We start from the raw sequence: 12,912 nt of genomic DNA, 5'->3' as shown, positions 1-12,912 counted from the left end.
GTACAACACACTCACATATCTCATTCGCATTATTGTGTCTTTGAGAGTGAAGCTAGCTTTATTTGTCTTCATCTTCGCGCAGTTATTATGTTAGTAAATCACATCACTTCAGCGATGTAATGCTCTACAGCAAACACTAGGGGTCAGCCACACTCCAATTTGGCTGTTTAATTGTTCATGTAAATAAGTATACCGATTAAAAAATGTAATTTCCGTTTTTATTTTGTGACATATTACATTGAGGACAAATGTTTCATTTCAAACATCGCAATTTGTTCATGTGTTTCTCTTGACAGGCAGTGTGTACCCTCAGTGATCTTTAGTATTTTGCAAGCTAGCGTGAGTGTGTGTGTGTGTGTGTGTGTGTGTGTGTGTGTGTGTGTGTGTGTGTGTGTGTGTGTGTGTGTGTGTGTGCGCGTGTGTGTGTCGCCAGTGCCTGGGTAGGAGAGATAAGAGCACCCCCTCCAACCCTTGATTTAGAATGAGGTTTGAATATAAGTCAAACAACATGACATGGTTGCCAAATGGAGGTTTGTCAGAAGTGTATGTCTGAATAAAGACGAGTTGATCACAACATTCGGCAAAAATCACATCAACAGTGGTGACATCCTTTTTGCTGGCTTTTTAATGATCACGTTGGAGACTTGAGGCTGCTTATATGCTTCTCCACTTCCATGGCCATGTCAAGGATGCTCTGGCTCACATGCAGACGGATCACGTTTTCCTCCTGCCCTTCCAATGGGGGCTCCAGAATATCAAACTGGGAACGCAGAAGGTCTGCCTTCATGAAATGTTTACTCCGGGCCACCAATCTTTGGCGGATTTCCTCGTAGTCTCCGTGCAAAAAGAGAAAAAAAACATTGGGAAGGGAGTGGGGAAGGAGATGTGAGGTGGAAGAGGTGGGAAGGGCTTTGGAGCCGTGGAGGAGCATGAGTCTGTAGAGGCGTTTGAGGGCAGAGCACGCCACCAATGCATTAGAGCTCGAACATCTTTCTCTGTGATGGATATACAAGGTAAAAATTGTTTTAGATTTAAAATAAATGTTACTAAAAATCACATTGAACTCTATTTTTGTGGGTTTAATACCTCACGTGAAGTTGCGTCACAAATTTCACCATTGATCCGAATCTGGCAGTGTACTTTTTAAATTTAGCACAATTGTGTTTAACTGACTGTTAACAATCTGATATGTCACGACATATTTCCAAGACCCTCTAAACTAAAAAAAACCACATGTAATCTTTGAATTGGGATTCTAAAGGGCCTAAACTCTGAGGTATAAGTCCCAAGATTCCAAATTGTATGTTAATTCACTTGCACAAGCTTCGTGCAGGTGTAAAAGTGGTGGAAAGTGCCACGTTTTAAAGGTGGGTTCTGAGGTTTAGATAGCGCTGATGGATTTCCCAATGGAAAAACCTGGGAAAGCACGCAAGCGCGAAATGAACTTTGAGGTGTTGGAACTGGAAGTGGAAGAGGCAAACAAAACATTCTTGAGAAATCTGTTGCTGTAACAAATTTGGGGTAGTCAGCAACTACATGAAAGCCATGTTTTGTTTGATTTTGGATTAGATTAGTCTCATTGTTAGTCACGCAGTGGAGACATTTACATTTCACAGCAGCAAAGTGTTGAAAGTAAGAGGAAAGGAAGAAGGAGAAGAACAAAATACAGGAGTTGCTGGAAAGGCAGCCACTCTCGCAGCGCCGTCTAGAAGTCAAAACAACAACGACAAAAGATAAATAGCAAATAATGTGACATAACACAAGACGCCTGTCAGAGATGTTTGATCGGATCCTGATGTCATCTCTACCACCAGGCAAGAAAAAAAAACTCCAAACCACATTTGAGGAAAGAAAATATCTTGTACAGTGATACCTTGGTTTATGAACCCCTTGGTTTACGAAATTTTCGGTTTACGAACGTTACATTTATGAAAATTTTACCTTGGCATACGAACTTTACCTTGGTATACAAACTTTTTTCATACATGGAGCTGCCTCAATGAGTGATGTGTCGTTCGCGAACGAGCCCCTTCTTCTAACAACAAAATGGCAGCTGACTGTTTTTGTCCTCTATTCCTCGGCCCCAATCTTCGGTTAAAGCCACGTGATTGGTCAGGAACGCAGCAGTGAGGGGGGTGGTTTAAACATTAAAGAGGCAGGCAGACGACAGAGAGAGAGTGAGAAAATGGATAGAAAACAGTGACATTTGGACTCGTTTCAACTTCGATAGTTCAAAGGCAGAGTGTAGACAGCAAGGTTAAAATATCCCATCAATCAGGGTCCACAAATAACCCGCACAAGTCTCATCTGTACACTTGATGCAAAAAGCTATCAACCCAGCTAAACAGATCACAATTGATGAAGAACTAGATACAATTATCACCGAGAAAGCACCTACAAGGGATCATTCCTCAAGATGATGAAAGAAGGTTACGTTCCTCATCAAGTGTTTAATTCAGCGGAAACCAGCCATCAACGACTACCACAAAGGTAAACAAAACGACTTTATTATGCAGTACAGTTCATTTCTTTAATTATAATACCATAGCACATTTATTATACATAAAATAAGGTAAATTTTGTGTAGTTTTAAGGCTTACAAAATTAAAAAGTAGAAAATTACGTTTTATGGGGATTATTATTCTCATTTGAATGGTTTCCTATGGGAATTTTAATGGTTTCCTATGGGAAATTAATTTTTGGGATACACACTTTTCGCCTCACACACTCTGTCTGGGAACCAATTAGGTTCGTAAGCCAAGGTATCACTGTATGTGTATTTATCACCGAACACGCAAAATGCTTTTTGCTGCTATTTTGCCTCGTTTGCATGCGGAACCCTTTGGTAATTCAGACCCAGAAGAGGAAAGGTGGAGGAAAGTGAGGGATGAGCAGAATGGTAGAAGGAAGGAAGACTACCCGTCTAAGTCTTTGATGTCACAGGCGATATGTTGGCACACTTTACGCTACTTTAGAATTTTCCTCAGCCTCATCCAAAACTCATTAAAAACTGGCAAAACGGTTTTGATCTTTCAATGACAATTCCATGCTTTTAATGACTAAACCCCCTATCTTGAATCATTGTGTGTGTTTGTGTGTGTGTGTGTGTGTGTGTGTGTGTGTGTGTGTGTGTGTGTGTGTGTGTGTGTGTGCGTGCGTGCGTGCGTGTTTGTGTGTCTGCCATTTTTGTCACACCTTTCAATGACCTTGTGTAGTCTTAGAAGCCAGGGATATCTATCCTGAGGAGAAAAATGTAAAATCATGATTTATTGCAATTTAATGTTTGAAGGAAAACCATTGAAATTGAATTGACGGTGTCAAACTCATTTTTGCCGCGGGCCACATTGTAGTTCCCATTTCCTCCTGAGGGCCGTTATGAATTTGGGGAAGCCATGAGAATGTTTAATCTCCTCCACATATTACATATAGAGCGCACTACAAATTAATGAATGACGAGGTTTCAAATTAGAAGTCAAGAATAATGACTATTATTGTGGTTTTTATACGACAATTTCAATTTTTGGTTCGGATTTTACCAAGTATCATGGCACTTGACATGCTTGATTTGCTTTTATGGGCCGAATAAAATGATATGGTGGGCCAGATTTGGCCCCCAGCCCTTGACTTTAACACCTGTGGTCGATAAATTAAAAAGTCCCACCCCAACTTGAAAAAAAATACAAAATTATATGAACTACTTTTAAATTTAGTATTACATTTTTCAAATTAGATACATTTATTTCAAAGCAACGAATGTACAGTGTAAATAATGACAAAGCAAAAGCCAGAAAGAGAGATGCTTGCTGAAGTGAGGTCTCAAATTCTAAACGTTAAGACCTCAATTTGTGGTGTGTTTGATCAATTTAAATTGGAGTCACAAGCTTGTCACATGAGCAATAGAAAACAGATAAGAGGATTCACATTTTGTTCCACGTCTACCTAAAAGTATGTTCGCCTTGTCTGCAGCCAAGTACGACTTGAACTAGAGCCAGCAGAGTGTGGGTACAGGGCGCACTTGAAAGCACAAGTATGATGGAAGCTTACCAGGGGCAACCATGGCACAATGCTAACATTAGAGATGCTGCCAAATATTAACATCAAACGTCCACTACTTTAAAGGACAACTGACAGTTTGTTTCCTAACTGATATCAGAAAAACGTTTTATAGCATCTAAAATACCCAAAACACACAGGCTGATATTTTTACTCAAATGCAAAACATCAATAAAAATGACTTAAACTGTCCAAAACCTGCCACAAATCAGCTCGAAACTGGGGATTTTCAGAAATTCCCGCCCCCAGTTCGTGACCTCACGCCAAGTCGTCTTGCCTTGCTCAAGAAACAAAACAATGGACTCACGGAGTTCAGATTCAGAGAAGATGCTTTGTTGTTACTCATCCAGTTATGAATATGATTCAAATAGTTCTGAAGAGGAAAGCATACATGTTTGCAATCGATTAAAGGAGTCCTCCCATATCAATTCGAACCGACAATGACAGCAATGTAGTGTCCCAGAAAATGAAAATATGGCGCCCAAGCTCCGTTGGAAATGGGCTGCTTTGTCTGCTGGGAATTTGTGTCAGCTTATATCAAATAGTAGTCTTGGTGCAACACACAACGATTCACCATCGCGTTATTTATGTGTTTTCCTTCTAATTTCGCCATCAACACGGATCAACACGAAGTTTTCAGACCAAACAAAGTACCGCAAAATGCATTGTGTGTCGCTTTCTCGGTCGGGCGTTGCGGACGTGACGTCACGTCAGGCATCGTCATCAACTCGAAAACAAGACTTCCTGAATATTCAGCGCGAGTCTTAAAACGTACAATATAGCTATATGCCGTGGAATCTTTGTAAAATACGCTCAGTAGAAGTCATTTGAAGTGATTTGACAAATTATGGACACAACTTGTCGGTTATCCTTTAACTCATCAATATTTCACATATTTGCATAACATGGCAAATATTCAATATTTTGTTTCGAGATCAAATATGTTCAATGGTAAAAAAAAAGCGGTCACATAATCTCAGAAGTGCTTGAATAAAAAAAATCAATACTAAATATGATGCCGTTGCCAATAGTAATAGTTCAAACTATGAATACAACATTAACAATGATAAGTCAAAAGAAAATACATTGATATTTTATCCCAATTCTATTGATTATGAAAAAAATGTTTAAATTCAATTTCCAAACAATGAACAATGTGCCGACACGATTCCAACTGACCTGGTCGGTGAGTGCTTCTCCGCGAGCCATCTTGGCCACGTTCTCTTCCGGGTGAAAACTGTCACCTTCATGCAGGGGCCACCCCAGCTAATACGTAAACACACGTCACACACACATACAAATTCAGGTGATGATGTGGTCCAAACATCCCCTCAGATTAAGCATTGGACTGATAGATTGAAATACCTTTTCTGACAGGAAGGTCCCCAGAGAACTTCTGCATGACAAACACATTACAGCAGTTTATAAAGTCACACAAAAATACAATACATACAATACATATTGATTTATATAGCGCTTTAACAACAGCTGGAGCTGCAACAAAGCGCTTAACATGGACAGCTATCATATACAGAAAATCAGTCAAAGTCAAAGTCAGCTTTATTGTCAAATATGCTAATATGCATGACATAGGGCACAGATGAAATTACTGTCATCTTGGACCCAGCGTGCAAGGCACTTATAATGACTTTGACAAACATAAACACGAAAACGCCAATTTGCCCGGAGATAGAGGGGCCGCTGCATGTTTACGCAAATAAAGCAGTCACATTGGTCAAACTGCTACATCCACATACTTGCCACAGCCCGACACTCCCATGATAATGTAGATCATCCTGCTGAAGCAAAAGTGGATAATAACACGTTACTCTCCAAAATAATATGCATATAAATCAATCAATGCACCAGTCCGCCTATCCATCTATTATCCACCCATAAACAGAAAAAAAAACGCTAACAACCTCTAGTGGAAACGTGAAATTGTAACATATGACATTAAACACTGGTGAATATGAGGCTTCTGAATTGTGAATTATGCAGGGGACTGTAGTTTTATGTTTTATTGTCACAAATAAATACCTGTATAGATTACAGTACCGTACAGTGTTGACCAGATATTTTGCCACACGTACACACTACACTAGAGTGACACTAAATGGCGGCGCATTTTGTCGTCTGAGGGGACGCAGAAATATAAATATTTCTGAATTTAATAAAAGAAGGGAACATAAACACCAGAGGGGTCCGTTGCTGTGCGCCCGACGGGGAAACGCAGCAGTGAACTTCAATATAAGCAAATAATCTGAAAGCCTTAGTTAACTTTTATTTTGAAGATGCTCGCGGCTTCGCCAGTTGGCGTGGCGGGGTCTTAATTTGTGTCTTGACTCGTAGTTAGGGACAGTTTATATCGCCGTTACAACTGTTGACACCAAGATCAACTCAGCGTCAGCCCGAAATCGTGTTCCATGTCTTACTAAGGACGCTAAAAACTATTCATTAAGGCTGACAACAGGTCGAGTGTCTTGTGGCAGAGAGGGGGGGTCATATGACGTCGTTTCAAATATGCAGGCTCCTCGATTCTCACAAAATAATACGTGCAAACGGGAACGAGTTCCTTTTGCACATTGTTTTTACAAAATTTGTATAAAAAAAATTGGACGGAAACTCCATGACTGACCTGAAACCTCGACCATTTGCTTTGCATGCATTGCCAATGAAACGCGTCGTTCGTATTACGTCATCACGTTCTACAATTAAAGGCATAGTGTCTGTTTATTGAAAACAGAAAAATAACGTTTCATTGTACAATATTTTTGTGATAATTACTTGAATAACATTTGTTCTCATAATAATATGCAAAAAACATACCTAAAACCTTCTTTTATTATTCCACGAATTTAATTCCCATGTTTTTGTTATGAAATAGGATGATAGTCTCCTAAAATACAAGCTTTCCCAGGTGTTCGATTTATTTTAGTGTTGACGCGTGATTAACACATTTTGACGAGGTGGTTATTTGACCGTTTTTTTTTTACTACATCAATCAGACCCAAATTCTGAACGACATGTTGTGTACAAGTGGCCTTTCAGTTGAATCTAGACAGAGAAGGAAGAGAGAGAGAGAGAGAGAGAGAGAGAGAGAGAGAGAGAGAGAGAGAGAGAGAGAGAGAGAGAGAGAGAGAGAGAGAGAGAGAGAGAGAGAGAGAGAGAGAGAGAGAGAGAGAGAGAGAGAGAGAATTCATGCTGTCTGTGCTCCAGCTGTGGGCAGCAGTCATGCTCTATCGGTCCATCCTCCTTTTCCTGCATCCGCCCATTCCTCCATCCCAAAAGCTTCAGATGCGCTGACATGCCGCGTGGTGCTTCGCTTCAGAGCCTCACATGAGGATGAAAATGCTCCGCTTCCGTAGCCCCAGCATCCGCTCCCTGGAGAACCATCAGGAAATCCCGTGCACCATTCGTCTGCTGGATGACTCGGAGATCTCTTGCAACATCCAGGTAGGGAGTCATCACCCCAACGGCTCGAATACATTGAGGGATACGGTAGCATAAGGTTTTGAACACAGAAGCGCTCAATCAATGCCGGTGTGGTTTTACATAACGTGTTGTTGGTCTCTGTTGCAGCACAATGCATGTGCAGCCTCCAAAATGCATAATTACATCCTATGGCAGAACAATTATTCATGTTCATGTGGAAAATGCATGAGTGGAGAGAGAACTTATTTATGAAGTTTGCTCCTTCAGCACAGAAATGATGAGGTTCTATTAAGTCTAATGGACAATGTGTTGACAGGAATCTAGCTCATCCTTACTTTTATTATTATTATTATTATTATTATTATTATTATTATTATTAGTAGTAGTAGTAGTAGTAGTAGTAGTAGTAGTAGTAGTAGTAGTAGTAGTAGTATCATAAATATCATTCAGATCATTATCATTATCAATATTATCATTAGTGGTAGTATTATATTTTCTTCCCTGTACCGTAATTTCAAAAATAATATAAATGGCATGCATATTTGCAAATGTCCCCACTGTGGGACGATTAAAGGCTTTCTGATACATATTATTTTTAAAATATACCAAAAAAAAGCTCATCATCATCATCATCATCATCTTAATTATCATCATCATCATTATATAATAATAATAATAATAATAATAATAATAATAATTATATTATAATATTATTATATTATATAATAATAATAATAATAATAATAATAATTATTATTATTATTAAGAGTAATACAATTATAATGATAAACAATATGACAATAAATGCTGAGTATAATTTGGCTTTATTTTAATGATGCTGTGCTGATGACCATTTTGTGTGTTTGGGAGCCTTTTACTGACCATCTTCATCTTTATTAAGTTCATAGAGTTGCTTGTTCTGTCGCCACAACGGGACACAAGCCAGTGTCTTATTGTGCCGGTCCCAAGTCCGGATAAATACAGAAGGTTGTGTCAGGAAGTGCATCCGACGTAAAAGCTTGGCCAAAACAAATATGCGAATCAAATCTCTGAAGATGGAGGACACTGATTCGCTGTGGCGACCCCTTAAAGGGAAAAGCCGAAGCGAAGAGATTATTATCATTATTATTATTATTATTATTATTATTATTATTATTATTATTATTATTAAGAGTAATGTAATATGATAATTGATATGGGGTTACACCAACTAAAACGCATGTCTTGCAGTCCAAATGTCTCCAAGTGCGTGTGGTATAAATGATGATGCTTTGGAATTGGATCGCATTTAATAAAATGCAAAATAATTAGTTATACATTGGATTCAATACTGTACACGTGCATCATCTCTTTGAGAGCTGTTAGAAGAATTATTTCTCTGTATAACAGTATTGGGGAATCATCTTAACATAACAAATAACACAGTACCGTTCAGTAATGCATAATGTGATGTATGCGTATCACTGTTCTGTCACATAACTCATAAAATATTTTCGTGCCTCTAGATCAGGGGTGTCCAAAGTCGGTCCTCGAGGGCCGCTGTCCTGCCTGTTTTCCAGCTCTCCCAGCAGCAACACACCTGATTCAAATGATCACCTCATCAGCCAGCTCTGAAGCAGCATCAAAATGGTCCTGATGATTTGAATCAGGTGCGTTGCTGCTGGGTGAGCTGGAAAACAGGCAGGACCGCGGCCCTCGAGGACCGACTTTGGACACCCCTGCATAAATTAGGTAGTTGTGTATCAATACAATACTATGGGAACTGTTTTGATTAGTAAAAAAACAGCATAATGTCTCCTTATTCAGCTTACTTTACGTAACTCCTTGTGTGTATTTTTCTTCTCTTTTTTTGAACCCCCTTTTGCTCCAGCAAACAAAATAAAATGCAAAGAAAAATATATTTCACGTGACTTTAGAGGCATTTGACACAATGAAAATGGACTTTAGTTTTCTTTTCTACTGTTTTAATGGCTTTGTGTTGCCAATGTGCTGTGTGCTTGTTCTTTGCTCCGCTGTGCATATTTCATGACTTCCTGTGCCTCCTGCTCTAAGTCACTCACAACAGCAGCAGCACTTCTCTTTCTAGTCACTGCGTTAATTTTTTTCCTTTCGTTCCATAATGTGGGTCAGTCAGTCAGCACACACATCGCAGATGTCAGTCCATTAAAGACCATGTTGAAATATTGGGTGGGGCTAAAATATAATTGAAATCTCTATTTTTGACTCCTTTATTGCATCAAACAGTGTCAGTGGAAATGCGGTGGAATTTGGTGGTGTCCTAACAGCACTGCACAACACTAAGAACTGTTCCTGAATGGACAACATTACAGAGCGGCCGCATCTCAGTCTAACTGGAGATGTCGTTCAAGATCCAGTTGTCCATGTGACGCAAGATCATTCAATACTGCGCAAGGGGCTTCGTTGACAATATACCGCAAGCATTCCCAAGCACAGAGATACTGTTTGGTGCTTCTTTTTGGTGATCCAACAACATGCTTAAATGTATAATGTCTTGAATTAGAAATCATTATACCAACTAAGTATTTTTTTTTCCTGAACGAATGGACGCATCTATTGGAATTTTTTTAAGGAGACATGTATGAATTATCACTGTGATCGCCCAATTGTTCGTGGTATGCCACTTGGAAATTCTTGGAAATTGGTCTCTACATATTTCCAGTCTATGGAACTTCACTGCAGAAATTCAGAAACTTATATTTTGGTATTTTTATGATCTTTCTGCAACACCCTAAACCAGGGGTCGGGAAACCTTTTTGACTAAGAGAGCCATAAAAGTGAAATATTTCCAAATGTTTTTTCAGTGAGCGCCACTCACACGCACACACGCTTTTCAACAAAAGGGCAAATAACTTTGTGATAGTACTCACCATTAGCATGAATGGTTTTCCGTTCCTCATGATTGGTAAAAATCCAGCCAAACGATCGGAATGAAAGTCAACTTGCCAGGTCCAAAGGCGAAGTTACTGCTAGCTAGCCTGCACATGGCTCATTAGCTTCCACACTTGCTTTCTGCTGTCTCTCGCAGAAGTATATTGAGCCTAACGTTAGCATGGGGCTTGTCAAAGTGCCACTGACATTCGACTGTTTCATCGATGGTAATGTTTCATTGCATTCAACCTGATGTGTGCGATACTCATCACGTTTTTTACTCGTCGGGCTTATTTAAAAAGGGCCGTTTACCTGTTTGAACACCAACGGCTACCATCCAATCATTTAACATCAACAGCCACCTTAGCTCAGTATGTTCCAATCACAACTGCGCTTCCGCCAACAGCAGCCCAAACAGGAAATGAACAGCGAAAAACTGAGAATATGTAACATGCGCGCAGGGTCGGATATATCGATAGTCCCGGTTATATCGATATTTTTCGGACTCCCTAGAATATCGATATAACGAGACTTTACTGTATTTTGTTTTATCTGCGTGCCAGATGCAATAATTAAAAGAGCCATATATGGCTTACGAGCCATATGTTCCCGAACCCTGCCCTATACAATTCACCCTAAATTATGAGAAATAAAGTGGTATGGCATACATACATAGTATTTTTTTGTGATATGGTGCAGCTTAGTGAACAGAATGTGTTCGGTGGCTTTTTACGAAATGATGTAGCGTATTTTCTGGTGTATAAGGCGCACGCAAAAGCCTTGATTCTTTTCAAAAGATGACCCTGCGCCTAATACGCAGTTGTGCCATATTTGTGAATTAATATTGAGCCACAACAGGTCTCACAGCTACTGTCAGCAGTCATCGACTGTAGCGCCTTATAATGTGGTGTGCTTTATATTTGGAAAACTTTTATACATTTATTTATTATATTTGGAAAATGTTTTAATTCACCTCCTTATAGTCCAGTGCGGCTTATTTATGGAAATGTTTGACCATACACCATTCATTGGGGGTGTACCTTATACTCTGATGCGCCTAATCTACAAAAGAATTATTTGGTTGTTTGAGTTCACATTGGATGGGTGGCCAAGCAAGGGGCAGCATGTTGGTTGTACAGTGCAGAAGCCTCGGAGTGCACAGGTGCAGGGTTCGATTCTGGCTCCAGATTTATTGGTGGAGTTTCCATTTTCTCCCTGTAAGTTTTGTGATTTCCTCCCATATTCCAAAAACATGTGTGGCAGACTAATGGAGCACTCATAACTCATTCACTGCCAAACGATGTGAAAAAATGTCTCCACTACAGTGCCAGTTTTTTTTGGGTCATTTTCACTCAAATTGCAGGACCCACACAATATTGAATTTTAGGACTACATTAACATTCAATGCAGCGTAAAAAAACTTAGACTCTCTTCTTTCATCAGAAAAAAAGAGTTAATTCCTATGTTATATGGGTCTGGAGTTATCTGAGTTTAAAATGGGGGCTACTGTACAAATGACAAATACTGCCCCCTCGTAGGAGGGAAAAACATTGCCAGAGGTCTGACCAGCGCTTTATTGGGACTCCCAGCAAGAAAAAACAAAACCCAAACAAATTTGGGAATGGCGCTCCACGTCTTGCTTTTCGATTCCTGAATAAATTCGGGAATGGCAGTGAATGCAACCAGTTCAGGGTGTCCCCTGCCTACTGCACGATGACAGCTGGGATTGGTTCCAACATAGTCCGCGACCCTCATGAGGATAAACGGTTCAGAAAGTGAATGCATGGCTGGGCAAGCAATTCAGAGATGCAACTATTTGGATCACGGTTACTGAAAAGTAAACTGTCTTTAATATATACTCCAGAAGTTTAAAGTGAGATGTTTCCTACCTTCAAGCAGGCTGGAATGTAGCATCACACGTACTGTACGTGCCTGTGTGGGTGTGTATGCTGTGCTTGAAGCATGTAACATACTGTAGGTCTTGTCATGCCAGAGGTATAAGAGTAGGTACTACGGGAGACAAGTCAAGATCAGAATCAGAATCAGAATCATCAGAATCAGAATCAGAATCAGAATCATCTTTATTGCGAAGTATGTAGAACACACAAGGAATTTGTTTCCGGTAGAACACGCTGCACTAGTATCGTTGTCAAAAAAACTGCTAAGTGGCACTATACAGTTCCATTTTGGCTACTGTTGAAAGATCAATACGAACTTGACTTGACTCCCTTCTTCTTTTTCATCCTGTCTTTATTCCATCCCTCTTCTATCTCAGTCTGGGTCCCCTGCCGTGTCTGTGACACATCATGTATAATTAAGAGAGATCAGTGTTCCTCATGCAGCTGACACCCGTCAGCTGTCGGTGATGCTTTCGTATGATGTTTGTGTCTCACTGAGGCTGAGACAAAGAAAGGCATTCGAAATACATGGTTGTTGGTGACCTTAGTGTGGAAAAACAACTATTTTGGGGGGCTAAAATGTGTATGAGTGTAAGTGTGCGAAAGATAACATATGCAGCAACGACGCAATTTTTTC

General features: G+C 39.8%; 2 protein-coding genes across 6 annotated transcripts in view; one reads left to right on the top strand and one right to left on the bottom strand.

Annotated features, from left to right (window-relative positions):
* frmd3 (FERM domain containing 3) overlaps positions 1-12,912 on the top strand; it is a 144,673-nt gene that overhangs the window by 80,034 nt on the left and 51,727 nt on the right. The window contains exon 3 of one of the 4 annotated variants that reach the window (XM_088994160.1): positions 7,385-7,509. The exons of 1 other annotated variant lie outside the window; for it this stretch is intronic. In XM_088994160.1, coding sequence (XP_088850286.1) covers positions 7,393-7,509 — 117 coding nt within the window. In that variant the 5' untranslated portion in view covers positions 7,385-7,392. Of the gene's footprint in view, positions 1-7,267; positions 7,510-12,912 lie in introns of those variants that run through there. 2 more of the 4 variants (XM_088994157.1, XM_088994159.1) reach the window with 2 other exon arrangements.
* On the bottom strand, positions 205-6,731 carry LOC148899121 (gluconokinase-like). Of its 2 annotated transcripts, none has more exons than XM_088994147.1 (6): positions 6,692-6,731; positions 5,811-5,852; positions 5,419-5,449; positions 5,233-5,319; positions 3,196-3,239; positions 205-995 (listed from the first exon to the last, which is right to left on the bottom strand). In XM_088994147.1, the coding sequence occupies exons 2-6, from the start codon at positions 5,846-5,848 to the stop codon at positions 632-634; spliced, it is 564 nt and encodes a 187-aa protein (XP_088850273.1). In that variant the 5' UTR covers positions 5,849-5,852; positions 6,692-6,731; the 3' UTR covers positions 205-631. The 2 variants fall into 2 exon arrangements, with proteins under 2 accessions (XP_088850273.1, XP_088850274.1); XM_088994148.1 differs by having other exon boundaries at positions 5,811-5,849.

Source organism: Hippocampus bargibanti, linkage group LG04 (genome assembly GCF_051943395.1).
Source record: "Hippocampus bargibanti isolate YZ-2025 linkage group LG04, ASM5194339v1, whole genome shotgun sequence".
Taxonomy (NCBI): Eukaryota; Metazoa; Chordata; class Actinopteri; order Syngnathiformes; family Syngnathidae; genus Hippocampus; species Hippocampus bargibanti.
The sequence above is the reverse complement of the archived record's forward strand: the minus strand, read 5'-3'. Positions and strand labels throughout refer to the sequence as shown.

Excerpts from the sequence above, each read along its gene's own strand:
- LOC148899121 (XM_088994147.1), bottom strand. The coding sequence starts at position 5,848 with ATGATCTACATTATCATGGGAGTGTCGGGCTGTGGCAA. Across the intron at positions 5,320-5,418 it reads GGACCTTCCTGTCAGAAAAG|CTGGGGTGGCCCCTGCATGA; the intron begins GTATTTCAATCT and ends TTTACGTATTAG. Across the intron at positions 3,240-5,232 it reads GAGAAGCACTCACCGACCAG|GATAGATATCCCTGGCTTCT; the intron begins GTCAGTTGGAAT and ends TTTTCTCCTCAG.